Below are 24,997 nucleotides of genomic sequence, written 5' to 3'. Positions count from 1 at the left end.
TAGTCACATCTGGAAACGTGGAATGTCAGCTGGGGGTGACCTCAGAGGACTGAGGATCACTTGCTGGACCCTATCTCCCACTAGAAGCCCAGCTCCACTCACTGTCCACTCCATGTTTGTGTTGGCATTAAGGAAAGGGCTCACCTCTTGCTGCTAGCAGGGCCTTCTGCAGGCTCCTTGTCACTCCTGCCAACTGCCCTTGCAGAGGTAACATCCCTGCTTCAGTGGAGCGAGCCCTGAGGAGAGGCCAGTGGTTTCGGCTGGCTCCCATCTGTAACCAGGGCCTTACCTGGTGGGAGGCATCATCTGCTGTAATTAGGCTTCATTAAAATGCTGATTAATAGCATCTTGCCAGGGCCTGGTGGATGGTGGGATTGGCCTTGTCACTGTAAATGTTAGTATTCTTTGCAGCTATTTACACACAGTTAACACCCCTGCAGGGCCCAAGGGGAGGAGGAGCAGAGGCTGTGAAAATGCCCTGCAGAGCAGAGCCAGATGAGAGGAGATGGTGAGAGGGAAGTGGTCTGAGCACAGAGGGCCCAGTGGGCTGGGCTGAGCCCCAAATCCAGGTTACAGATGGAGCATCACCAATTAGTGGCTCCTGGCTGACTCCCTCATGCAGATGGTGAGTTTGAGCCAGGACACTGTTTCCTAGATGGTGAATTGGTTGGTGGACTGGTTTAACATTGAGTTTGAGGGTCGTTGAGCATGGCATTACTGTCCAATTTGCTACTACTCCCCCTATTGTTTCATACCTGTCATTGCACCTGTGTACATTCTGAGCCCCTCCTCTAAAGATATTTGGATTTGTGACCCTTGTATACCCGATGGGTAAGAGATGAGGTAGTAAAGAGAACAAGTTAATGGGCAAGGGAAGCGTGTTAACCAACACATAAAGCAGTGGTTCTCAAACTTTTTGAAGTCGAGGTGCATTTAAAATCCTACAAATAATTGTAGGCACACTATATACAAATTTCTGAGAAATATGTTATAATAATTAAGTCAAATATTAAAGAAAAAAATATAAAGTCCAAGCATGCTCTTATGGTAATTAAACAAAATAAATACAACAAAATTATTCTGACATTAAAAAACATTTTTATGTTACATTTTTTGTTATGCTTTTTAGAATTTATATAAAAAAAGAGGGGTTAAAGATTTAAAAATGACAAAAAGGTTATCTTTTTATATATATAGATACATTCTTAGTAAGATTTAGTAAATTCGGCAGGTCCCAGTGCAAATGTGTTAAGTTTTTTCATTCTTGTGTTTATGAGAAACATGAGCCTGATGTGTCCTAGCGATTTCTTCAATGTTTGGGCATATATTTGAAAAGCAAACTCTCATTTCCTTGTCAATACATTGAAGAATTTCTCTCTTTTTACTCTTAATTGTGTTGAGTGCAGAAAACCCCCACCATACAGATCATCTTAACTTTACACCAAACAAAGGATAGAAGAAGCTTGCCTCCAGTCTTCCAGGGGAACATAGAGGGTAGTGTAAACAATTCAGCACCACAGCTTAACAGCCTTTTGCAATCTAATCAGGCAAGTGAGGTGGGGGGTTGGGCTGACTGTCAGCTTACAGCCAATTCCCCACACCTCTGTCCCCCAAAAATCTAAACTCCAAAAGCCCTGTTGGTTGTTTGGTCCCCAACAGGCACATATTTCTCTGGAATACCATAGGGTGCACCTGGAAATCTTCTAGGGCGCACCAGTGTGCCCTGGCGCACACTTTGAGAACCACTGACATAGACATAGGAAAGCACAGAGCAAGAGCAAGGGGCAGGTAGACACTGCAGGGGCCAGGCAGGATGAAGAGGAACTCAGAAGGAAAGATGTATGGAGTCACATCCTGTGGTTTGAGTGTGAGTGTGGGATGGGGAGTGGGGAGTGGGAATGATGAGTCAGGAGAAGGCTGCAGAGAAGACAGCAGGAGCCAGAGCCCGAAAGAGGTTTGGAAACCATGTTTAATGAGCTTGGACTTGGTCCAGAGAAAGTATGGAACCCATTAAAAAGGGGTTTAAGTGAGAGAAGAGCACGGTCATATCTGTATCTAGAAATGTTACTCTGGCAACTGTGACAAGAATGGATTGAACAGCAGTAATCTAGAGATGGCACTATAGGTCTGAACTGGAGCAGAGACAGTGCATTAGAAAGGAGGAAAGTCATTTCTGAGGGGGACTTAATAAGAAACCCATTGGTATACTTCCATGAGGGAGACAACAGTACTTGTGGCTGAACATAGGCTGGCTGTTGGGCCCGCTGGATTTACAGGAGAAAGGACGTAAATGAAGGAGTGTTGACCTCATACCTGGTACCTGACCTCCTCAAGGAAAATCAGGGCTCTACGTGGGAAGGAAAGAGCGAAGCTCTGGCTTGGATCTCCTACTCTCTCTTCTTTGGGATCTCACCCTAGCAGCCAAACTTTGCTCAATTTTAATTTGTTCAAATTTTAATTTGAACTCCCACAGCTAAGCCTGATTCTACAGCTCAGAACATTAGGCTTCCCAATGGTCGGCTACTTTCTCAAAGACATTGTTTTGTTTTGTTTTGTTTGCAATATCTATATTTTTAAAATTTCTTTATATCTATGGCTCTACAATTGCTGTCTGTTATCAATCACCTTCTGTCTCTCTCTCCCTCTTGTTCTTTGTCTCTGAGAATTTCTGTCTTTATGTGTTACTCCTTTTTGTGTCTCCTCCTCTCTTATTTCCCTCTTTTTCTAATTTACTCCCTACCCCCATTCTGTTTCTTTCTCTCTATTGCTGGTTCTGATTAAACAAATGGCTCCGGGATGAGGCCAGTCTCTGCCCAGTGGCTAGGCTAATTGATGACTGCTATAGAATTGCCTAAGTGAGGAACTCTCGTCATTAGCAAGAGATGGGTTGCCTTGGCCTACAACTAGGAAACCTTTGAAATCCTGCATCTAAATTGCCATTCTTTTGACTGCTGCTAGTGATGCTAATTAGCTGTGTTAATTGGGTGTTTTGATATTTGAAAAGCAAAGCACTCCAACTTCTTTCTCCAGGAAGCCAAATTTATTAATGAAGTTGGCAGCAGCCTTGGTCTCTTTCCACAATGGGCACAGCCAAAGATTTCGGGTAGGGGAAAGGGTTGTTCTGAGGAAGTGTCGCCTCTTCCTGGGGAGAGGGAAAGTCTTGGAAGCCAGCTGTAGATCTTCCCAGTGGTGAAATAACAGGGTGGGACACGATGTCCTTTTTCATAATGTCTACTAGACGATGAGTGCTTGAAAGGAGCTAATCATTTCCAATTTATCTCTGTATCTTCAAGACAAGCACAGAGCCATGAACACAGTAGATATTCATAATTATTGATTGGATAAAATTTAGGTGGCTAACCTGATACCAAGAAGGGGCAGATGACACCTAGCAGCAAAGGTGAGCCTGACCCGAGGCCAGAGCTTCTGCAGGTGTAGTTCTAAATTATATATTCCTGGACACTAAGTCACGGCTAATATAGGGTTTTTAGGTTTGAGTGCACCCTGTATGACATAATCTAGGGGCAGGGCTAACTACCCTCAACTCTGTCTATACTACTACCTCCTTTCCCTCAGAAAGCCCAGGGAAGCTCATTGGTCTTTTGTAACCTCATAAGAGCCACTGATGTCCCAGCCCAGATGTGCTCTCTGGGTCAACTTATTGCCATTATCAACTATTTAAGAATAAACTATCATGGCCTAAGGCTGGGGTATAGAAAGATGAGTCAGACCAATTGCTGTGATCAAAGACTAGTCTGAACCTGAGCATCTCAAGACACAGGCCCAATCAGATGCCTCTCAGCATCCATGGTACCCAACATACGCTGGCTCAAGGAGTCGCTTGAATGACTGAGTGAGGGAACTTGAGGAAACAGAGAAGAAAAGACACCCGTATGTCTTACACTACAAGGTAGAAAGCTGCAGGTATTATGAAAGAAGAGTGGAGTTCAGAGAAGAGAGTGCTTTAGGAACAGGTTTCAAAAATATCATGAAGGAAGTGGTGATATCTAGGCTGAGCCTTGAAGGGTGACCAGGACTGAGGCCAAGGTGGAGAGACAGCATGAGCACAGGCACAACGCTGTCAGCAGTAATTCAACAAATGTCCACTCATTGTCCCCTATGTTCCAGGGCCAGGGCCAGTGAGGGCAACAGGTACTGAGCTGCCCTCCCAGAATTCACAATCCCAGAGAGGAAAGAAGGGAGTGTGTGTGAGTGTGTGTGCGTGCATGCGTGTGTGTGCGTGTGTGTGTGTGTTTGTGTTGGGGTAGATGGGGTAGGACATCTATAGCATTGAGGGGAAGGGGTCTGGAGGAAACTATTGAGTTGGCTAGGCTGGGTCCACAATATTCAAGGATCTAAGATCTTGACTTACTTGAGGCCTTTCTTCTTTCCCAGCTGTGAAGGGTGTCTGATGTGGAAGGGAAGGGAACCAGCACTGATGGGTCTCCTGCTACATACCAATGACGAGTGCTTTTCCGCAGTGTTTCTATTTGAAGTCAACTGTGTATCCTGGTTTTACAAATAAGAAGGCCAAGTTTAAGAAACTCTTTAGTGGTAGAATCTTTGTGACTCGAAAGTCCTTGACTTTTTTTTAGTACTACACCATGCTGACCAGAAAGCATACACATTCTATACCTTCTCTTTGTGCCGTGTGTGTGTGTGTGTGTGTGTGTGTGTGTGCACGCACACATGTGCCTGCTCACATTGGCCTGTATACAGCTACCAACTGTGGGCTAAAGGAGATTCTGATTACTTCCCTCCAATTCTGCTCTGTTCATTCTTGCTGTTGTTCCGTGATTAGAATTAATTGCTGCTGATTACACGGTGGAAGGGAGAGGACGGTCATCAGCAGTTCCGCTTGGGGGATAAGAACATTATAATGCAAAACAAAACTGGTTCCTAAGGTCTTGAATTAAGAAACTCTCTGTGTTGAAGAAAGATTAGGCAGTCTGTGACCATAATCAATATCCTATGACCCTATCCAGGCAGAAGGACAATCTGTCCTTGTTCTGGCCCTCAGTAAAGACAAAAGGAATGAGGCAATATATTTATTTTGAAAACTGGTTGTGTGTAAAAGCTATCTGTGTGATTTTGCAAATCTCCTCCTTATCTGTAAAATTGGGGTGTTTGATGAGGTAAACTCCAAAGCTTTGTATTAGTTAAAATTCCTCTGGTTGTGCCCTGGCTGGGTGGCTCAGTGAATAAAGTGTCGACCAGGCCTGCCAGAGGTTGCAGGTTCAGTCCCTGGTCAAGGCACCTATGAGAAGCAGCCAATGAGTGCACAACTAAGTGGAAAAATGAGTGAAAAAATCTCTCTCTCTCTCTCTCTCTTTCTCATCAAAGAAAAAAAAATTGTTTTTAATTCCTCTGGTTACAGTGACAGAAAAACCAACTCAAACTGACTTAAGTAAAAAGGAGAATTAAGGAGCCCAAATAATTTTAAAGTCCAAAGGAATATTGGTGTCAGGCACACCTGGGTCAAGGGAATCCAACTGTGTCATCAGACCTGTGTCCAGCTGCCTCCTGAGCTGTGGCTTGTTCTCCTACAGGTTCTCCCCCCACCTCCGCGTGGAGGCAGAGTGGCTCCCAGAGGCTCCCAGGGGACAGACGTTCCATTCTCTTAGCTTGAAGGCTGACTCCGCCTCTCACAGGTCCCAGCGTTGAGTCTTGTTGAGCTTAGGCCACACCTGACTATTCCCTATGGCAAGGGGAATTCAGCACTCTGATTGGCCAGGATAGGGTCCACTCTCTCCCCGGAGTCTGAGGAGGTCAGCTCCTCCTGAGCCACAGGGACTGAGATTGGGGGTTTGACATGGAAGGACAGTGGAGTGTTGTAAAAGGGAAATAGATAAATATCAGGAAAACAAAGCAAAACAGATGTCCACCGTTGGCACCTTCCTGCTCGGATATTTTATGACTCTCTAATCATTGGTGCTCTGTCAAGTTCAGCCTAGAAAACATGAAGGTCCATAAAGTGCAGGGAGTACATGAATTCAGGAGGTGTGGTTAAAGGGAAAAGAGAAGATAAGTACCTGTTTTGGGAGCATTCACTTCGTTAAGGCCCATACTGGGTGCTTTCACTTTCATTATGCCATTCAATCTCCACAATACTCTGGGAGTAGGTATTCTTATTCCCACTTTCAGATAAGAAAATTGAGGATTAGGTGGTGAACCCCTTGTCTGAGGTTTATTTACTTATTATTTTTTACGTGTTCTCTCCATGAGCATTCTTTAGTGGGGTTAAACTCGCTGTGGGAAAACGAGGACAAGGACACCAGCTCAGCCCTCCAGGAGCCCACAGTGGAGGAGAGAGAGGCAGAGAGCAATGAAGCTTATGGGTACAGGGGGTTCAGCCCCAGCCTAGCGGGGGCCGACCCAGGGCTGGTTGTCACCTCTGTCTGCTGGCTCCCAGGCTGTGCTCCTTTTTATTTTATTATTATTTTTATTGTTCTCAAGACCCTGGTCCAAGGCTCCCTACTCTGCTAAGGTGGGGAATTGTTCCAAGGTCTATAGTTCAAGAGGAACTCGTCTCCCGGGAAGCCCTGTGGTACTCAACTGGCTTCACCCTCTAGTAACTAGTTGTCACAGGAAGATGACCCCTTTAACCCAGGATCACCTGCATGGGGCTAGAGTGTCATTATCTCCCCCACAGAACCTTTCCATGTCTGCACCCCAGCAAGAGCAGCGTCTTCAGCCTGACATGGCGCCTTGGAAATGCCGATCAGCTACTGAGGTCTCCTCCTCCTCCTCCTCAGACAGTCCATCCTCCAGAGTCCTCAGTTCTGCCCTTTCCCCCTTCCCCGTGCACGACGGAGGAACTACAGGCCACTTTGCCTTCTGGAGTTTGTGATGTGCACTTCCAACCTTTCTCTCCCTAAAACCACATTCTCCATCAGTCACCAGTAAGTGGACTCCATTTCTCCTCCCAGGAAGCCCTCAGATAACCTGGGCCCAGGAAGAAGGTAGGGGCCAGATTTTCTTCCAAATTCCCACCATTAGCAGCAAAATATTTACTGACCACCTAATATGTCATACTCTCAGCTAGGCGCAGGCAAGCTTATGAATGAAGTGGGCATACTTTTTGCAGTCATGGAACTTGATTGTCTAGAATAGTGGTCCCCAACCTTTTTTGGGCCACGGACTGGTTTAATGTCAGAAAATATTTTCACGGACCGGCCTTTAGGGTGGGACAGATAAATGTATCACATGATTGAGACAAGCGTCAAGAATGAGTCTTAGACGGATGTAACAGAGGGAATCTGGTCATTTCTTAAAAATAAAACATCATTCAGACTTCAGTATAAATAAAATGGAAATAATGTAAGTTATTTATTCTTTCTCTGCAGACTAGTACCAAATGGCCCACGGACCAGTACTGGTCCATGGCCTGGGGGTTGGGGACCACTGGTCTAGAAGAGACAGATCTTTATCAAAATATCCCCCCCTTCCCCCCCCCCCACACGTGAAGTTGCCAATGTAAGAAAACTCTGAAGGGTGCCAGGAGGTGCCAGGTGGGTATATGATGGTGGGCACCGACCTGGCCCAGGGGCAGGGGAGGCTTTCTTGAGGAAGTGGTAGGTGAGCCGAGGGCTAAAGAATTAGCGGGAGTTACCTGGAGGCAATGAGGCTGGGGCTCTGGGGCAGCCTGTCGGGCAGAGGCTCTGCCACAGGGAAGTATGAAGTGGCCCATGATTGGTTTAAGAAATTGTATTACTCAAGAGATACTACTTGTCTTACTGTTACGAACAGAATAAGAGTGAGTGAGATGTGGGACAGGTGTGCTTTACATCCTGACTCTGAGCAGAGCCAGAGTGTCTGTCACAGCGGAGGAGGCAGGCAGGCACACGAATGGACCGGCTGGTCCATCAGGGATGTGGGAGAGTGAGAATGGAAAAGAAAAGCTCCAGAGAAAATAGACTCCACCCTAATGGCTGGATAAATGTGTTCATCTCATTAGGAGTTTAAGCCCAGCTTCTTACCCATTCTCTGAGTGGGATCACGTCAGCTTTGCCTGACATGAAACCAAGGTGTTCCCAAAAGAGCATTAGATACAAGGAAATGACAACAGCTAGACATTACAGTGAAGTTTTATTGTAGGAATCAGAGGATTCACTTGGCACAACTGTGCAGCAAAATCAAATGAGGCGATGCTTTTACTAAGAAGAGTGCCACAGCAGGGACTCTAGGGAGCACAGCTACCTGGCTTCTGGAGTCATGTTCAGACTTCATATTCAAGATCCATGGTGACAATGCCACCAGGCTCCCCAAGCCAGAAATGCGGTCGGTATGCCATCCTTGATGCTTTTCCTAGTCCTGCCACTTCCGCCAGCACCCCACATTCAACCCCCTTGTCACATCAGTTCTACTTGACAAATATTTCTAATTCTATTCCTTCCTCGTTTCTTCACTGTGAGTGTTCTGACTCAGGCCCCCACTGCCCTCCCTGCACCAGAACCATCCTTCCTGTCTCCAGTCCTGGTCCCTTCCAAGCCTTCCCCTTCTAGAGCCACAGGGGCGATTGTCGTGAAGCCAAATCTGACATTCTCTCTCCCTCCCTTAACACTCTGCCACGGCTTATCACCTGCAATATAAAGTTCATGCTTATTACGTCACACAAGGTGCTCATCACCTGTCTTTATGTATTTCTCAAGCTTCCTTGTAGAAGGTATTCCAGCCACACCAAGAGTCTTAGAGTCTTCAGAGGGAGAGCCATCCTCAGCACGCTGGCACATGCCTCTGCCTCTGTTCAGGGGTGCCCCTCCCTGCCATGTTCACGTGGCCAGTTCCTGCTTCTCCTCCACGTCCCCCAGGTTTCACTCTGATCCTGCGTGTGTTTGTTTGCTTATTGCCTGTCTTCCCTATTGTGATGTGAACTCCATGAGAATAGTGACCTTGTTGTTTTGTTCACAGAAAACTACCTGGTGCAGACTAGATTTTCCATTGTTTGTTGACTAAATTGTTTAATGAAGATATCTCAAAAAAAAAAAAAAAAAAGTTTTTCTTCCCCAGTTCAGCTCAGGTGTTGCCTCCTCTAAGAAGTCTTCCAGGGTTCCCCCAATGATCAGTCTTCCTTTCTGTGCCCCCACTTCCTTCACTTCTGTCTGCCACGGTAGTCGTTGCCCTACAGTGTAACTTTTATTTACACGACTTCTCTAACGGCTGCTGGAAGGCAGGGGCTGACCTCTGATTTCGGAATCCACAGTAACTGGCCCAGAGCCTCACACAGCAGCTAATAAATATTAAATGAAGGAACAAATTAATTGTAAGTTTAAAATTGTAAATAATTATAGCATAATAATATATTTAAAAACCATAGGCCTTGAGTAGAACAGATGAGACTGAATCCTAATCTCCGACTGCTAGCTGAGTGATGTTAGACATGCGGCGTCTCCGAACCTCAGTTTTCTAACCTTTGACGTGGGGATGGTGAAATGTACCTTGGTTTCTGCATAAATGAAAGTAGCACAGTACCTAGAAAATAGTAAATAATCATAAACATCAATTCTATCCCCTGACTTTCTTTTTTTTTTAAATTTTTTATTTTATTTTATTTATTCATTTTTAGAGAGGAGAGAGACAGAGGGAGGAGCTGGAAGCATCAACTCCCATATGTGCCTTGACCAGGCAAGCCCAGGGTTTCGAACCGGCGACCTCAGCATTTCCAGGTCGACGCTTTATCCACTGCGCCACCACAGGTCAGGCTATCCCCTGACTTTCAAGTTCCAGACGACAATGAAAAAGGATGCAGCACAGGAGCAGGAAGGACAGTCACCGAGTGTGAAAGCTAGGAGGACCCTCATGATCAGAATCTAAGCCCAACATCATACTTTCTCTAAGGGTGGGGTCCTTTCTGTTTTGCTTTGAGATGAAACAAGCATGTCCCCAAATGAAGATTAAATGCCAGGCGGTGACCAAGAATGAGGTCTTAGAACGGAATCTCACTATAGTTATGGCCATGCCTGGTGAAACTGTGATGTAAGCCCAATTCCTCCTAATTATCAAACGGGGAAATGAAAGTCTGGGGGTGGCGGATCAGTGACCTGCCCCAGATCATACAGCCACTCGGTGAGCGCTGGTGCTCCAACGTGGGCCTCTTGACACACAGGATGTAGGTCATCCAGTAACTCCTGGAAGCGCTTCAGATCCAGGCCTAATCAGGAGTGGGCTCCTTCGTTTTTTTAAAGATTAGGGACCCCATATTCCATCCCTTCAGCCAACTCTTTAATGGGCTTCTTAAATATGGAGCTAGTTTTATTTTTTACTTTGCTCTCTAGCCAGTGACTGAGCCCCCAATTCCCAGTCACAGAATGGCCCAGGCACCAACTGAGCTTTGCAGGTCCCTCCTAAGCATCGTCTTTGCTGAGCTGTTCTTATGACCCCTTCAGCAGGTGGGGTCACCAGACTCCACGAGGTTCCCTAGTTCAGTTAATGCAAAGGCTCTTAAGATAGATCCTACAACTTGTTCATTCCATTCCAAGTCTAGCCCACGGTCATTCCCAGCACTCCCGGTTCTCATTAATCCCAGAGGACAGAATGTGCAAAGCGAATGAGTTTGAGCATGAGAAGGAGTATTGCCTATAAGGGGATGATAAACTCAGGTATCACCATCCACAGACCTGGAGCAGAGATTCTTAACATATGGGAGGATGCAGATTCCTTTGAAAAGGATAAATATTCTCCCCAGAAAAACTGACCTATACACATAAAATTTTGCCTGTAAGATCAGAAGGTTCAGGAACCTCACTTGGCCCCAGGTAGAACTCCTTGATCTGGAGGCTGAATGGTTTCAAAACATCAACAAGTCACCCCCTCCCCAAACTTAATAGACCGGAAAACTGACATTCACCGGAGACTTGCTCGAGGGAAGGCCAAGGCCTCGCAGTTGCTCCGAACCAGAGCTGAGAGGCCAGAAGCCAGGAGCGTTGAGAGTTCTTCCTTCTCTTTCCACCTCTCTTCCTTCTCCCCGCTCCACCTGCTCCTAGATGCTGCTGTGCAAATATTTTCTTTGGTCTTTGGTCTTGTTTTTATGTTGCATCAGTTGAAGCTTCTGAAATATCTATGAGCCAAGCAGGGGCTGAGCATCTATCAGAGCGGCAGAGCCTCCTTTGGGGCGAGCCCCATCCAAGTCTCCACAACTGCTGAGCGGGGCCCAGCTGGGCAGGCACAGCAGGTTCTGAGAGCCTGTTTCCAGAGCGGTGGCCAACCATCAGTGGGCAGAGGGAGGCGCTGCTGCGAAGTAGCTGGTGCCTGGGGCAGAAGAAGAGGAGACGTGAGGGAGCCGCAAAGCAAGTGACAGTGTGGAAGCTGGAGGGAGAGGCTAGCTTCCCTCTTGAGTGAGGAATGAGTCTGAGATAGAGGTGGGATGTAAACACCAGCAGTCCAGGGCAAGTAGGCAAGGGAGACTGAGGTTTGTTTTGTTAGGGATGGAGGGATGCCACTCTTCCTGCCAAAGTGATGGGAGGAAGGGGATAGATGATCATCCTATGAGGTCAGTGCAGCCAGTGAGGTCAGCTTCCTTGCCCCTCCCCTGTCTCCAAGGGTCCATTCAGGGATTACCTTTCCCAGGCAGGGAAGCTGAGGCCCCTCAGTCATACCCTCACCCCCCTCTCCCGTGTCACTTGCTGCCCCTCCACCAGAGACTATGCATTTCCTAGACACCAGCTCTCACCAGGGGTGAATTGTTCCTACTACCCAGGGAATGTTTGGAAATGCCTGAAGACATTTTTGGTTGTCACATGAGGTGGGTATTCTGCTGGCACTTAGTAGAAGAAGCCAGGGGGACCGCTCCTTACAACAGAATCACCCAGCCTCCAATGTCAAAGGTGTCTGGCCTATCAGCAGCTCAAGGGCAGGGCCACCCCTGGCTTTGTCGCTCTGTATGCCCAGTGTCTATGCTCTCTAAACCTACTACGTGGCCCAACACATAGGAGGTGCTTGGAAAGTGTCTTCTGAATAAACACATGAATGACAACAACCTACCTATCATGGTCTGCAGTCTAAACCCACCCCCCTCTGCCCCAAAGTCATCCCATCCAGACTCAGACAGCTATAACTGAGGTCAGAGCTCCATCTGTTCTAGCCTAGCCAGCCCCTAGCCTGATTTCTCTTCCTGGTGCCCCATCAAGGTGGTAGGTACCAGCTCCATGCCTGATAAAGTGGGCCATTATCAGCCTGGCTGGAAAGGCTTAACCCTGCTTCATGGAAACACTTCTCCTAAGGAAGAGCGGAGACGGAGAAAGTACAAATCAGAACTAGCGATCATCTAGGTCAACCTTAGCCAATTTTACAGGAAACTGAGGGGCACAGCATGGAAGGGACCCGCAAGGTCTTATCCCTGAGCATCCAGAACACAGGCTTTTAGCCTGACCTGTGGTGGCACAGTGGATAAAGCGTTGACCTGGAACACTGAGGTCGCCTATTCAAGACCCTGGACTTGCCTAGTCAAGGCACATACAACAAACAAGTTGATGCTTCCTGCCCACCCCACCCCCCACCATCCTTTCTCTCTCTCCCTCCTTTCTTTAAAATCAACAAATAAAATCTTAAAAAGAAAAAACGGGATTTTAAAAACAACTTCATCTTCCCCGCCCTCTGGCTCTCTGTCCCTCATTTTCTCCCTCCCTCGCTTATCTTGGTTTTTGCTTGGTTTGTTTGTTTGTTTTTTCCTTGTCTCTGTTACAAATCCAAACATGTGCTAAATGATGCTGAAAATAAGTTTGAGCATGAAACACCTTGTCCTTGAAGAGGTCATATTTTGTTGGAAATGATGGGGTCATAAATAATAATGATAATAAAAGAGCTGCTGCTCGCCCCGCATTGTGCTAAGTGCTTTGGATACATAGTTTCTGATCAACACAGTAATCCTGTGAGGTAGGTAACAGTATCCATTGCAGAGGTGAAAAACTGAGGCTCAGAGAAGGTTTGTAGCTTGTCCAGAGTCACACAGCCAAATGTGCAGGAGCTGAAATCAAAGCCCATGCTTTTCAGATTTTAAACCCCACATTCTAATAGATGCACCACCATGGGATAGTGTCAGGGAAAGAGACTTAGACTTACTTATGGAAAACCATGGATTCCAGATTTAAGACTTTCTATCATACCCTGTAGGTAACAGGGAGTTGGTATAGGGTTATAAGTTGGGAAGTGATTTACAACTAGCAAATGTGAGAATTTTCCTCAGTGAAAAATGGGGAGAAACTGAAGCAAGAAGATTGATCAGGAGGCTGAAGCAATAGTTCAGATAAGAGATAAGGTTCTGAACTAAAGGAATGGTAGTGGGAGATGGGAGGGGGCGGGTTTGCGATATGTTTTAGCGGGGGCAGAAACAGCACTTGGTTCAGCACAGGCACTTCCTGCCCTTGAGAGGCATCAAATAATGCAAATAAAAAGGACCCTGGAGTTAGACGTATTTTGGGTCCACATCCTGGTAAATGTACTTGCTGCTTATGGGGGAGGTATTGGGCATCTCCAAGTGACACTGAGGGTCAGGCGGGGTGGGGCAGCTGAGCATCCAGCAAGGCGTTTGGCACAGTCAGAGCCGACTCCTCCAGAGTCTTCCTCCACGGCTCTTAGCCAAGCAGGTGAACTCTGGGAGAATGCAGGAGGCTGACTAACAGCCTCCAAAGATGTCCAGATCCTAACCCCTGGAACCTGTAAATGTGGCTTGTGAGCCCTCAATGCAACACATGTACCCTTAGATGAGGAAGGCAGAGGGGAATCTGACACACACAGAAGAGGAGGAGGCAATGTGACCCAGGAGACAGAATGGAGTGGTGTGCTCACAAGCAAAGGCATGCTGGCAGCCACCAGAAGTTTGGAAAAGGCCAGAAACGGTTTCTCTTCTAGAACCTGAAGAGGGAGTGCAGCCCTGTTAACACCTTGATTTGGGCTCACTGAAACTAACTTCAGATTTCTGGCCTCTAGAACTATGAGAAAGTAAAGTATCTGTTGTATTAGGCAGCCAAGTTTGAGATAATTTGTTACACTGAAAATAGAAACCTAATATAGAGCCTCACAGTTATCCCTAACTTCACTTCATGGTCATTCTCCCCACCATTAATATGTATGCACTCATCTGCAGGCTCCTGTCTGCTGCGAGCCTCTCAGAAGACACCTACGCTTTTGAGCTGTTTCTCATGTTAAGGAGGAGGGCTCCTCCCCTGTCTGTCTGTCTCTCCCTTCCTCAGTCCCTCCTCTGCCTCACCCGCTGTTTTTGTCTCCGTTTTAGCTTGCTGCAACTCATTCACTGTCTCTCTCTTCTGCCTGCGACTCTCTGCTGTTTTTCCTTTTGTCTCTTCCCGTCTCCTCTCCAGCTCTCTCCTCCTCCTCACTCTCCCCATTTGTATTTTTCCCTCTCACGTGCCTTTTGACTCCCCGCCTCTTTGTCATTCACTTCCTATTTTTGTCTCTGCCCCTCACTCCATTTCTCTCCAGTTTTCAAGCTGGGTTTCTCTCATCTTTCTTCACCATCCTCAACACTTTCTCTGTGTGTCTTCCTGTCCATGTGCATCTCTTTCTCTTTTGGTCTCCGCCTCTGCCTGTTTCGCTTGGTCTGTCCCTCCCTTCTGCTGTGCCTCCATGTCTCTCTCTGTCTCTCTCTTGCCTCCTCACCTCGAGGGCACCTCAGGACTTGTCTGCAATTGGAAAGGACTCTGCAATTACTCCTGCAGCCTCCACACTGCACTTGAGAGAAGGATTCATCTGTTTAGTCATGCACCTGTCCGACACCGTGGGAGGATGAGTGAGGGAGGCAGCGACAAGAGATATTTCATTGTCACATTGTTCTTCTGGCTTCACCTAGAGGCTCCTACACAGGTGCCTCTTAATATTCCAGCAGTGCTGTCAGCCTTACCAAAGAGAAATTGGCTCTTCTCTGGCCTACCCCTCTGCAGAATTAATCGATCTCCTTTAATGATGATCATCTGTGGCTGGCATGGGGAGGCATGTGGGCAGAGAAAGAATTCTAGGTAGGAGTTTCCAAATAGGGAGCAGGCAGGAGTTAAAAATTTTTTATCTGGAGGCAGGATGATGGCAAGGAAAGACCTACATGAGGACAGGGACTGTGTCTGTTTTTCCCTTCTTTGTATTCCAGCTCTTAGAACAGTGTCCGGCTTGTAGAGTATACTTAATAAATGTAAGACTGAATGAGTAAATTGAGCAAATGAATTATTGAATGAATGAATGAATAGGCCTTAATCTTCCTTGTGCCAATACTTGATGCACCTCAGTGCACTAGCCAGTTTTGATTTCTCATCTGCAAAATGGGGTGGTAAGCAGGCCTGCCACAGCACACACTTCGTTGGGAAAGAACGTGAATTGCGGTATCGGTATTAGTGAGGCCCGACATCAGGCCCTGCGGGGCTGGGCAGGCAGCGGGAGCTCACCGGGTGGTCCTGGAATAGCTGGAGGGAGTGAAATGTGTGGAAACAGCCTCAGAGATGAGGGCCTGTGAGGGGAGGAGGCGCATGGAGAAGGGAGGCTCCAGGCAAGGCAGAAGGATGTGTGTGAGACACGTCCCCTCTGGAGCTGCTCCGGGAGGTGGGGAGGAAGTGCAGTCAGGAAAGGGCCATGCACCGAGAAGGAGGTGACTCCCGGGGAGGACTCATCCCCAAGGCTGACCATTGTCCATCCCGAGCAGTGGGATTGGGCTGGATTTAGCAAGAGTTCGGTTATGAAATGACTAGTCAGGGCTCCCATCTCAGAGGAGGAGGATCAGCTTATCGTTGGTGCCGGCCAGCTCCTTAGCCCCCTCCAGGCTATCTGAAGTGCACCCCTCATTTTCAGTGAGGCCTCCCCTGACCACTCAACCTAATGCTGTGATCTGCCCCTGACCCCCAGCCCTCCCCTTACCCTGTTCTTTATCTCGACCTTATAGCACACATCACTCTGGCATCCTTGATCGTTTCCAGACGTGTTAGATTGACAGTTGGGGTCCTATCGCTAGAAGGTAAACTCCATGGAGACAGGAATCTTTGTCAGCTCTTTCCACTGTGTCAGGTGCCTAAAATAACTTGACACATAGTAGGTTCTCCATAAATACTTGCTGAATGAAAGAATGGAGATGGGTTTTTTTCACAAGTTTATAGTGTTGAGGTCTTTGCTTGAACTTACCCTGTTAACGCTGGAAAGTACTTGAGGCAGAGAACTCTTTACCCACAGAGCAGTCAGGCTCCGAGAAGGGAAGTGGTCAAGGTCTCATGGCAAGTTACTGACTAAAACCAGGCTGGTCTCCTGAGTCCCACTTATGTGCTCATTCAGTGTAGCAGATCTGAGGCCCCGAGACAGAAAAACAGAGGCCCCCGCAGTCCCTGCCACTATCAGGAAGACCTTGGGACCCCCTGAGAATGGGGGGAACCCCCTGAGAATGGGGAGAATGAGTGGAAGAGCTGTGCAGAACAGAACGCATCACACAGCTGTCCGTGCGGATGGGGTGCGGGCTGCGTGACAAGGCAAGGGGAGTAAGCAAAAACATAACATAAAACCCGCAAATGCATAGACACAGAGAACGGTAGGGTGGTTACAAGAGGGGAGGGCGGGTGGGGGCAGGTAGAAGAGAATAAAGGGCGATAAATGGTGATAAAGCATGCCTTTGGATGGTGAACACACGATACAATGTACAGGTAATGTGTGATAGAAATGTACACTAAAACCTATATAGTAGTGTTATTAACTGATGTCACCCCAATAAATTCAATAATAAAATAAACAGTGACATGAATAATCCTAAAGAACTGATAGTTCAGAAACCACTTCCATTATCTGATTTTTTCTCCTATTTCTGATTTTTCCTATTTCCTATTTAAAGACCTGGGTCTTCTAGGCTTCTAGAACTCAAACCGAACTCCTCGTCCCTCCCCTGAACCTTGCCCCTCCTCCCCAAGTCTTCTGCATTCCAGATCATGGCACCCCCATCCACCCAGCTGTGAAATACAGCAGGAATTGTCCTTCATCCCTTCTCTCCCTCAGGTCCCACATGCACCCTGTCAGCAGCTCCTGCTGCCTCTTCCCCCGACTCAGGTCTTCCGGCCTCTGGGGCCTCTTTCCCGAGTCAGGCCCCGCCCCTCTCCCAGACCACTGCAGCAGTCTCCCGGCTGATCGACCTGCTGCCACTCTGCGTTTCTTATTTTAAGCACAGCACTGACCTTTTAAGAATATAAATTAGACCATCTCATTTTCCTGCTTAAAATTCTTTAGTAGCTTCCCATTCACTTAGGGGATCCAGACTCCTTAAGGTGGCCCAGATTAAGGTTCCATGTGACCCAGCCCTTGTCCGTCTGTCCACATCAGCCCTCTTTCAGCCCCTGTCTCCTTCAAGGACCCTTCCCACATGCCGCCCTTCCTCCTTCATAGATGCTGCCACACCCACTGTCCACTCTCAGTTCCCAGGTCCTCTGCTCAGAGAGGCCTGCCCACACCCCTGCCTACAGCAGCACCCTCGCTGCCCTCAGTTACAGACCCAGTGCATTTCTTCAGACCACTATTCCAATTGCAACTATGTATTTCTCTGGGTGTTTTATTCCCTTGCCATCTGTTTCCACTTCTAGCCTTAAAAACCATTGTCCTCATTTCTTTGTTTGTTTGTTTTCTTTTATTTTGCTGGGGGTTTTTTTGTTTTTTGTTTTTTTTTTACCATAGGATGCCCCGAGCCTTCCAAAAAGTCTGAGTATAACTTGACGATTGATAAATACACTCACTGAATGAATAATCGCTGCAACCATAAAGATTTACTGGTTTTTATTGCCGACAGAAGTTTAAATTCCTTAATTTGGCATTCAGAGCTTTCACTGAGCTGTCTGCCGCCTACTTACTATTGCAGCCTCACCCTGTGCGCTACACGGCCGCTGCACGGCCCTCGGGCCTTTCTCTCTCTTATTTCTGGCCCAAGGTCATTTCCCTCATCACACTTTGTGCTTCCACTGACACTCGTCTCTCTCCTCCTCCCCCTTTCAGATTCACCTCGGTCCTTCTAATATTTGTCATACACCCACTTCCATGAAGCCTTTCCCAGTCCCTCCATTTGGAATTAAATCTCCTTCTACATGTTCATAGAATTTAGTGTTGGAGTTTACGCTCATACTCAAGAGAGGAAAAAGCGTAAGCATGGTGTGAAAAGACCCTCGGGCTCATGTGCTACCTCTATCACTTGCAAGCCACGGGATTCGGGGTAACTATGCAAACTCTCCTTTTTTCCGTGTCCTCTTCTGTGAAGTGTGTGTAGAATCGTGCTTTGGCCCTGCAGGGTGTGGTGAGGGTTAGCAATAGCAGCTACAGAGTACAGTGCACAGGGTAAAGGTGGCAACGTCACAGCCTGCTTGGTTCCGTAGTTCATTTCAACATGTTGGTTTCTTCCTCTAGACGGTAAATTTGTACTTGTCTGATTTTTCTGTATCTAACCCCAGTCCCTGTCACTCTTTATAGCAGGATACACATCGGAGGAGGCCGGCAAATGTTTGAGTAAATGAATGAGATCGAGCAGTAAATGTCCAAACCCTCAGTACCCACTGAAGGGTCCCACAAAGTAGGAGGCAGGTGTTACAGACAGCCACTCTTTAATTCAAAAACAGTTCTGGGCAAAATCACCAAGTCAGTCTGAGTTTCAGACAGTCCAGCAGAATCCTCCTGCTTCACTGATTTTAGGGTCCTGATCCCCCCTGCCATCTGCAGAAAACAGATCGGTGAGCTACACGAGGATCTGACGAGGCTGACATTTCCAACTCAAGACCATCCTGAGATTTTTTTTTCTGGCAAAGAAAAGTTGGGAGTTATCACCCCAATTTGTTTCTCTCTTCATTCTGCAATATATCGAAAGGGTTCCAGCCAAGAGAGTTATTGCCTTCTCCTTGCCCAGATCTTAAATCTTTGTTCAAAGACAGCTTGTGTTAATTGAAAGCGCTCAATCTCTCTCACCCCGTCTCCCGCCCACATCCCATTTCTTGACTCAAACAGGGCCATCGCCGTAAATAATATGGAGTGAGGCTGTCGGGGTTAAGGAACATGTAATATGATTGGAGAGGGAGAGGGACAGAGGGTTGTCCCAGACCAACTCCCACCTTTAAAACACTGTCTTTTGAACAGAGCTTGTCTGGAATGATCAATACCTCACAGTGGAACATGTGACTGGAACGGCCCAACTCCTTTCCCTAGTAGAGCTCAAGAGTATTGGTTAACAAGGATATCTTCTAGGGTTGCTTCAAGTCTGTCTGTCACTGCAGGTTGGGGAGGAAGGGTTCAGGCTTCCCTCTTCCCCACTCATTTATTTATATCAGTCAGTCACACACATCATCATAACAACCTTGTGAGGCAGACATCATCGTTCCATTTACAGACAAGAAAACTGAGGCACAGGAGATCAATTTGCTTTTGTGAGGTCCCAAAGTGCTCTAGTTCTTTATCATTACATAACAAATCCCCCCCCCTCCCCAAACATAGTGATTAAATGAATAGCTATTCTCTCATGTTTTCTTTGGGTCAGAAATTTGGGAAGGGCTCAGCTGCCTGGTTCTAGCTTGGAGTCTTTAATGGAGCTGCAGTTGGACAATGACCGGGGCTGGAGGAGCAGAGCGCTGGAGGAGCTGTGGGTGGCTAGGACTCTCTCTCCATCAGAGTCTCTCCGAGTAGTCTCAGGGCTGCTCCCTGCAGCCCCTGCATGGGCTATTTTGGGCTTCCTCACAGCATGGTGGCCTCAGGACTGCTTGCATGGTGGTTCAGGACCCCAGCTGGAGTCTCCCAGTAAGCAAGGGGCAAGTTACATCGCCTTTCCTGACCTTGCCTCAGAAGTCCTGCAGACTCACTTCTGCCACTTGTCTTGGTTATGGGTGAGTCACAGTCGCACCCAGACTCAAGGAGAGGAGACACAGACCACATCATCAGTGGAAGGGGTGTCAAGGTCATAGCAGAAAATAACATGTGAGAGATGGAGCTACTATTGCAGATGTCTTTGGAAAATGCAATCTGCTATACACAGCATGTGGCAGAGCCAGGATTTGGATTAGATACATCTGATTCCAGAACTTCCACTGCAACTTTTCATCCCAGTACACAAGGACCTCTCCTTTTCACGGGACCCCAGTAGCTCTTGCTGTTGGCACACATGATCATGAGCTGATCTCCCCAGGCTGACAAGAGCCTGGCTGGGTTGAAGCAGCCAGCTGCCTCTGCGGGCTCTGGCCGTGAAGCTGCCTCCAGAGTCGGCCGGTCAGAGAGGCCATGCCCAGAGCCAGCTTGTGAACTTTTTAAAAGAAGAGGACAGAGAAGGTCAGTCGGATCTGGAGGAAGAAACCAGGTGGCAGCCCAAGAGCACAGCGAGCCTGCGGCAAAGCTCGCTGTCATAAACAACTCATCTGGTGCTTTTCCTTCTCCCACCAGGCACTGGCCTGGGATGACTCAGCCCTTGACAGCAAAGGTGCCTTCAAGTTAGGAAACAGCCCAGGGTGGTAGAAAGCTCATGGCACTGTAGTCAGACATTCCTGATTTTAGTCCTGACTCTACCATTTCTGGTTATGTGGGCTTGGACGAGTTCCTTAACCTCCCAGAAAATGCCTTCCTCACTGGGTTGACTTGATGATCAAAGTGCACATGTTAACCAAGTACCTTGTGCAGAGCTGGGCACATGCTAGGTGCTCCAAAAATGCTGGTTTTCATGTTCTGGGTCATGCCCAACCCCAACTTGGGGACTTTTTGAAGAAGATGGAGAAAAATCATTTGCTAGTCCAGCTGCAAGAAGACCCCAGAGGGCATGGTGGCTGAGACTTATGCTGTGAAGTGGGAACTAAACAGGCGTCTGAAGGGTGAGGAGTCAGCCCTGTAAGGCACGTGGAGGGAGGGAGAGTGGTATGGCAAGGTGGAATGGTGTAGGCAAAGACCTGGAGGGAAAACAGATCAGTCTTGCTGGAGTGTGAAGGACAAGGAAGATGGTGGAAGGTGGGAGGTCACAGGCACAAATGAGAAAATAATCAGGGACTCAGCCTAAAGAATCTTGTAAATCAAGTTCCAAATTTTGAAATTTAAAGGCAGCTTGGACCACGAAAGGGTTTTACTCAGTTGGGTGACATGGTCAAATCCATGTTTTAGAATAACCGTCCTGGCTACATTATAGAAAATGGGTTAGAGGCAGGCAGACGTGTGGCATGGAGTCCCATTAGGACAGGGTGACAGTAATCCAGGGAAAAGGTGGCACTGGCCTTTTCTAAGATGGTAACAAGGGACTGGAGAGAAGTGGGCAAACTCAAGAGATAGGGAGTCTCGTGGAGATAAATTGGTGCCAGTGTGGATGTTCAGATCTGAGGGGTATGAAATACTGCTTATTATTTACATGCTTTGAGTGAAGTCAGTTAGGAAGCCATGGAAGTGTGGGGTAAGGGGAAGGCTTTACTAAAGAGATATTACCTAATTGGGCCTTTGATTGGCATTAATTAGCCAAAGGGAGTGTAGTGGGGAGGGAGGCAGGGACTTCAGGGCCCGGAGCTGTGAGACATAGCATGGAGCAGGCACCCTGTGTGGCTGGACAGGAGGTGGTCATGCTCCTCTGTACCAAGGCGTCCATAGTTACTAGGGTCCTGGGGCATGTGTATCTTAACAGGTCATGAATCCTTACCCTAAAAATTCATTCTTGGTAGATTTCAAGGTGGAATGGGACACTATTTATGGTGGGGGTACTAAGTAAGTTGATGACTGATCCCTGAGGGCAAGCAGGCCCTGCTCTACAGACAGAAAGGGCATCTTGCTCTGGAGTCTTGCTTATTGGCCTCCACCCTGAGACACCTGAAGCCAGACCACAGAAGCCTGAGGATTCCCAAAGGGATGCAATATATTCTAAAAGCTATTGCCCTGGTCAGGTAGCTCAGTTGGTTAGAGCATTGCCTTGACATCCCAAGGTTGCAAGTTCAATCCCCGGTCAGGGCACATACAAGAATCAATCAATGAACGTATAACATAAGTGAGTGGAACAACAAATCGATGTTTCTTTCTCTGTCTTTATCTCTCTCTCCCTAAAATCAATAAATACAATAAAAAGTAAATAAATAAAAGCTTCAAACACACTCTTTGGGGTAAAACTGTCTAGATCTATATACTCTAACTACCCTGGCTCCTGTCATCCCCAGTTCTGTGGCCCAGAGCAAATTATAACTCCTGTGTGCTTCTTTCCTCATCAGTTAAATGAGGAAGATGATAGTATCTACCATTTAAGGCCTTTGGTGAGGATTAGAAAAGATAGCCCATATAAAAAGCTTTCAACAGTGAGAGGTGTGAACTATTTTTACCACTGTTATCATTTCTAATATTAGCCCTCTTTTCACTCTGGCTCAATCTCTTTTCCAAGTTGCTCCTTAATGCACACACTTCCAGACATGAAGCTGGGGCGAAACGTGGCCAGAACATTTTTGGATTATTATCGGCTGAACCCCATGGTGGAGAAAGTGGCGATCCCCATGCCGAGGCTGCGGTAAGTGGCAGAGCAGAGCACTGTGGGCTGGGGTCCTGCTTCTCTGGCTCCGTGTTCAGGGGCAACTTCCCTTAGCCTCTCTCTGGCACTCAGTTTCCCACCTGTGGCACGGGAAAGAAATCCCGGCCCTGCCCCAGAGAGTGTATGGGGCAGAAGACCTTAGCAGAATATTTCCTGAGTTTAGGGTATTGACATGGGGTCAGACATAAGGGGTGGCCACATTTTATGGGAGTCCACAGAAATGGGGGTTACTAGGTGCCGAATACAGTCATTCTTCTAAGTTAGTCAGGGTGGTACCATATGCTACTTCACCTGATAGCTCATCCTCAGGGACTCCTGCATCATCTAGGCTCATCAGGTCTCTGGTCCTTCCATTCGCTCATCCAGAAAGTAGGGACAACACCAGTCAGTTGGAAGATTATCATGAGATGGGTGTTTAAATACATATGTCCCCCCGGTGCATGACTGTCCCCTTCAGTCAAGATTCAAAGGTTCAGGACTAGAGAGGACACACCCCTGAGAAGTTTTAGCTCTGGTGGTCTGCTGGGGCCAACTTATTGGGCCAGTGAGGAAAGGTCAAGTGATGAGTATCCTTCCTGAGGGCTGGACCAGAGCCCAAAGCGCTGGGCGTTCCCGTGCCTGCTGGGGGTGAACCCAGTGAGCATTTGGGCATCTGGATTGTGCTGACACTGCCATGCTTCTTAGCTTCATTTCCTACTCCTCTAGTGACCCAGCCTCCTTGAAGGCCATGAAGATGTCTAACTTACTGCTCCTGCCAGAACAGTCTGCCCACTTTCCTTGCCCAAGACCTTGACCATGAGCTTTGCTGCCTCATGGCCTTTGAACCTTCTTCCCTGATATACTTTTCCCTTATCATTAACAAAGAACTGTATTAATCACCGTTATTTATCAAGTGAAGTAGTTGTCATACCTGATCTTATTTATTTATTCCTTATAGATATAATAGTCTCCATACTAGGAATGAGGAAAAGGGAGCTCAAATTAAAGGTGATGAGCACTGCTTGAGGTCAAAGAGTTTTTGTCAGAGCCAGGATTTGACCATAGGCTTTTATAATTCCAAGGCTGGACTGAAGTCTGGCTAAGTTCCACCTGGGAAGCATGGGTTCGAATTCTTTCTCAGGCTCATGCTAGCTGTGGGAGTCTTTGTCATGGTTCTTGGCCTCTTGAAAACTTTCCCTACTTGTCTATAAAGTTGGTGTAATAATAGCAACCTCCAAAGATGGTTTCAAAGCTTAGAAACAAGCATGGGACAGTGCCTGGCAGCCAGTAGGTGCTCAATAAGTGTTTCTATTTCCTCTGGTTTCTGGGTTGCAGTCCCAGATTGCCAACAGGCTCATCACAGCCGAGGGCAAGACCCAGGACTTCTCTGTTGGGCTGGATGATCTCTCAGGGCCCAAGTTAAACCATGCTGTGAGTCACACGTCTCTGAGCTCCCACTGCACAACAATGTGCTCTGACTCATAGTCTGCCTCAGATTGTTCCCCAGTCGTGTGGGCTCTTTGTGCCCCCGTCCTGGGGGAGGATCACATTTATATTTTCTCTGTGCCCCCACCATGCCCAGACTGTACTGAGCGTGCACTCCTGTATACAGTCATCCGTTCTTTCACTTAGGAAAACAACACGTTATGCAAGGGCTCTGGGGGAAGGATGGAGCTGAATGCATAAACGACTAAGGCATGACCCTGCCTTTGAGGGGCTCACCTCTAGAGAAAAGTACTCAGTTCCTTCTTAGAAGTATTCTTGATTGGTTGAAGTTCTTAAAAATTTAAAGCTTTGTAAAACTCAGAAGAACCTTAGAATCTCATTTACAAGTTAATTGGGGGATTGTCTCTTTCAAGTCCTCTGTCAGCCTGAATAGAATTATCTTGATTTTTTATATCCCCCCCTTTTTTTTGCATGTTGCATTGTCACAGGTCAATGAAATGGAGCTGACAGTTGGGGACTTTAGCAATCATCTGGGACCACTCCTCATGATATGGATGAGGAAGTTGAGGTCCAGGGAGCAGATGGGCTGGTCAGATGCAGGACTACAGCCTGAGCTCCAAGATCCCCAGCCTGGTGCTCTCAGCATCAGTTAGTGAAAGAGTTCTTTGACATGGGGTGGCGGGAAGAAGAGCCCCTGAAACGTGGTATATAGGATGCAGGGGAAGTCTCAGCACCCTGATATCACCTGTTTGTGGAAGCCCCTTGCCATGGGCTTTGGAGCCTTCTGTAGAAAACAGTGGGAGAGCTCATTCCTCACAGTTCACAGCCTTGAGAATTTAAAGCAAATGCACCTACCCTTCAATTAAAAAAAAATGAACTCTCTCTTTATCTCTATACCCCTGCTTCATCAAACTATGAATACCACTTAGAACACCTTGGTCAGAAACTCTTTTAAAAAATTAATTCCCAGGAAGATACAAGGCTCTGATTTGGGATTTAACTATATTTCCCTTTCTTGTATTATTTTCCACCCAAACATCAAATAGCACAAGCAAAAGAGCAATTCTGGTTTTAAAGGCAAACGACATGTTTTTGACTCCATGTTAATCT

General features: G+C 47.2%; 1 protein-coding gene and 1 long non-coding RNA gene across 2 annotated transcripts in view; one reads left to right on the top strand and one right to left on the bottom strand.

Moving 5' to 3' along the window:
• The window catches only part of AGBL4 (AGBL carboxypeptidase 4), a 1,215,313-nt gene that overhangs the window by 1,186,799 nt on the left and 3,517 nt on the right, over nucleotides 1-24,997 (top strand). Inside the window, exon 12 of the mRNA XM_066376234.1 lies at nucleotides 22,345-22,441. Within this exon, the coding sequence (XP_066232331.1) occupies nucleotides 22,345-22,441 (97 nt within the window). The remainder of the gene's footprint in view (nucleotides 1-22,344; nucleotides 22,442-24,997) is intronic.
• Nucleotides 9,363-24,997, bottom strand: part of LOC136400124 (uncharacterized) — a 60,569-nt gene continuing 44,934 nt past the window's right edge. The window contains exons 2-3 of the long non-coding RNA XR_010750256.1: nucleotides 10,847-11,247; nucleotides 9,363-9,471 (exon numbers count right to left, since the gene is read on the bottom strand). This is a non-coding gene — a long non-coding RNA (uncharacterized lncRNA). The remainder of the gene's footprint in view (nucleotides 9,472-10,846; nucleotides 11,248-24,997) is intronic.

The sequence above is a fragment of the Saccopteryx leptura genome, chromosome 3 (assembly GCF_036850995.1).
Source record: "Saccopteryx leptura isolate mSacLep1 chromosome 3, mSacLep1_pri_phased_curated, whole genome shotgun sequence".
In the NCBI taxonomy this organism is placed as follows: domain Eukaryota; kingdom Metazoa; phylum Chordata; class Mammalia; order Chiroptera; family Emballonuridae; genus Saccopteryx; species Saccopteryx leptura.
The sequence above is the reverse complement of the archived record's forward strand: the minus strand, read 5'-3'. Positions and strand labels throughout refer to the sequence as shown.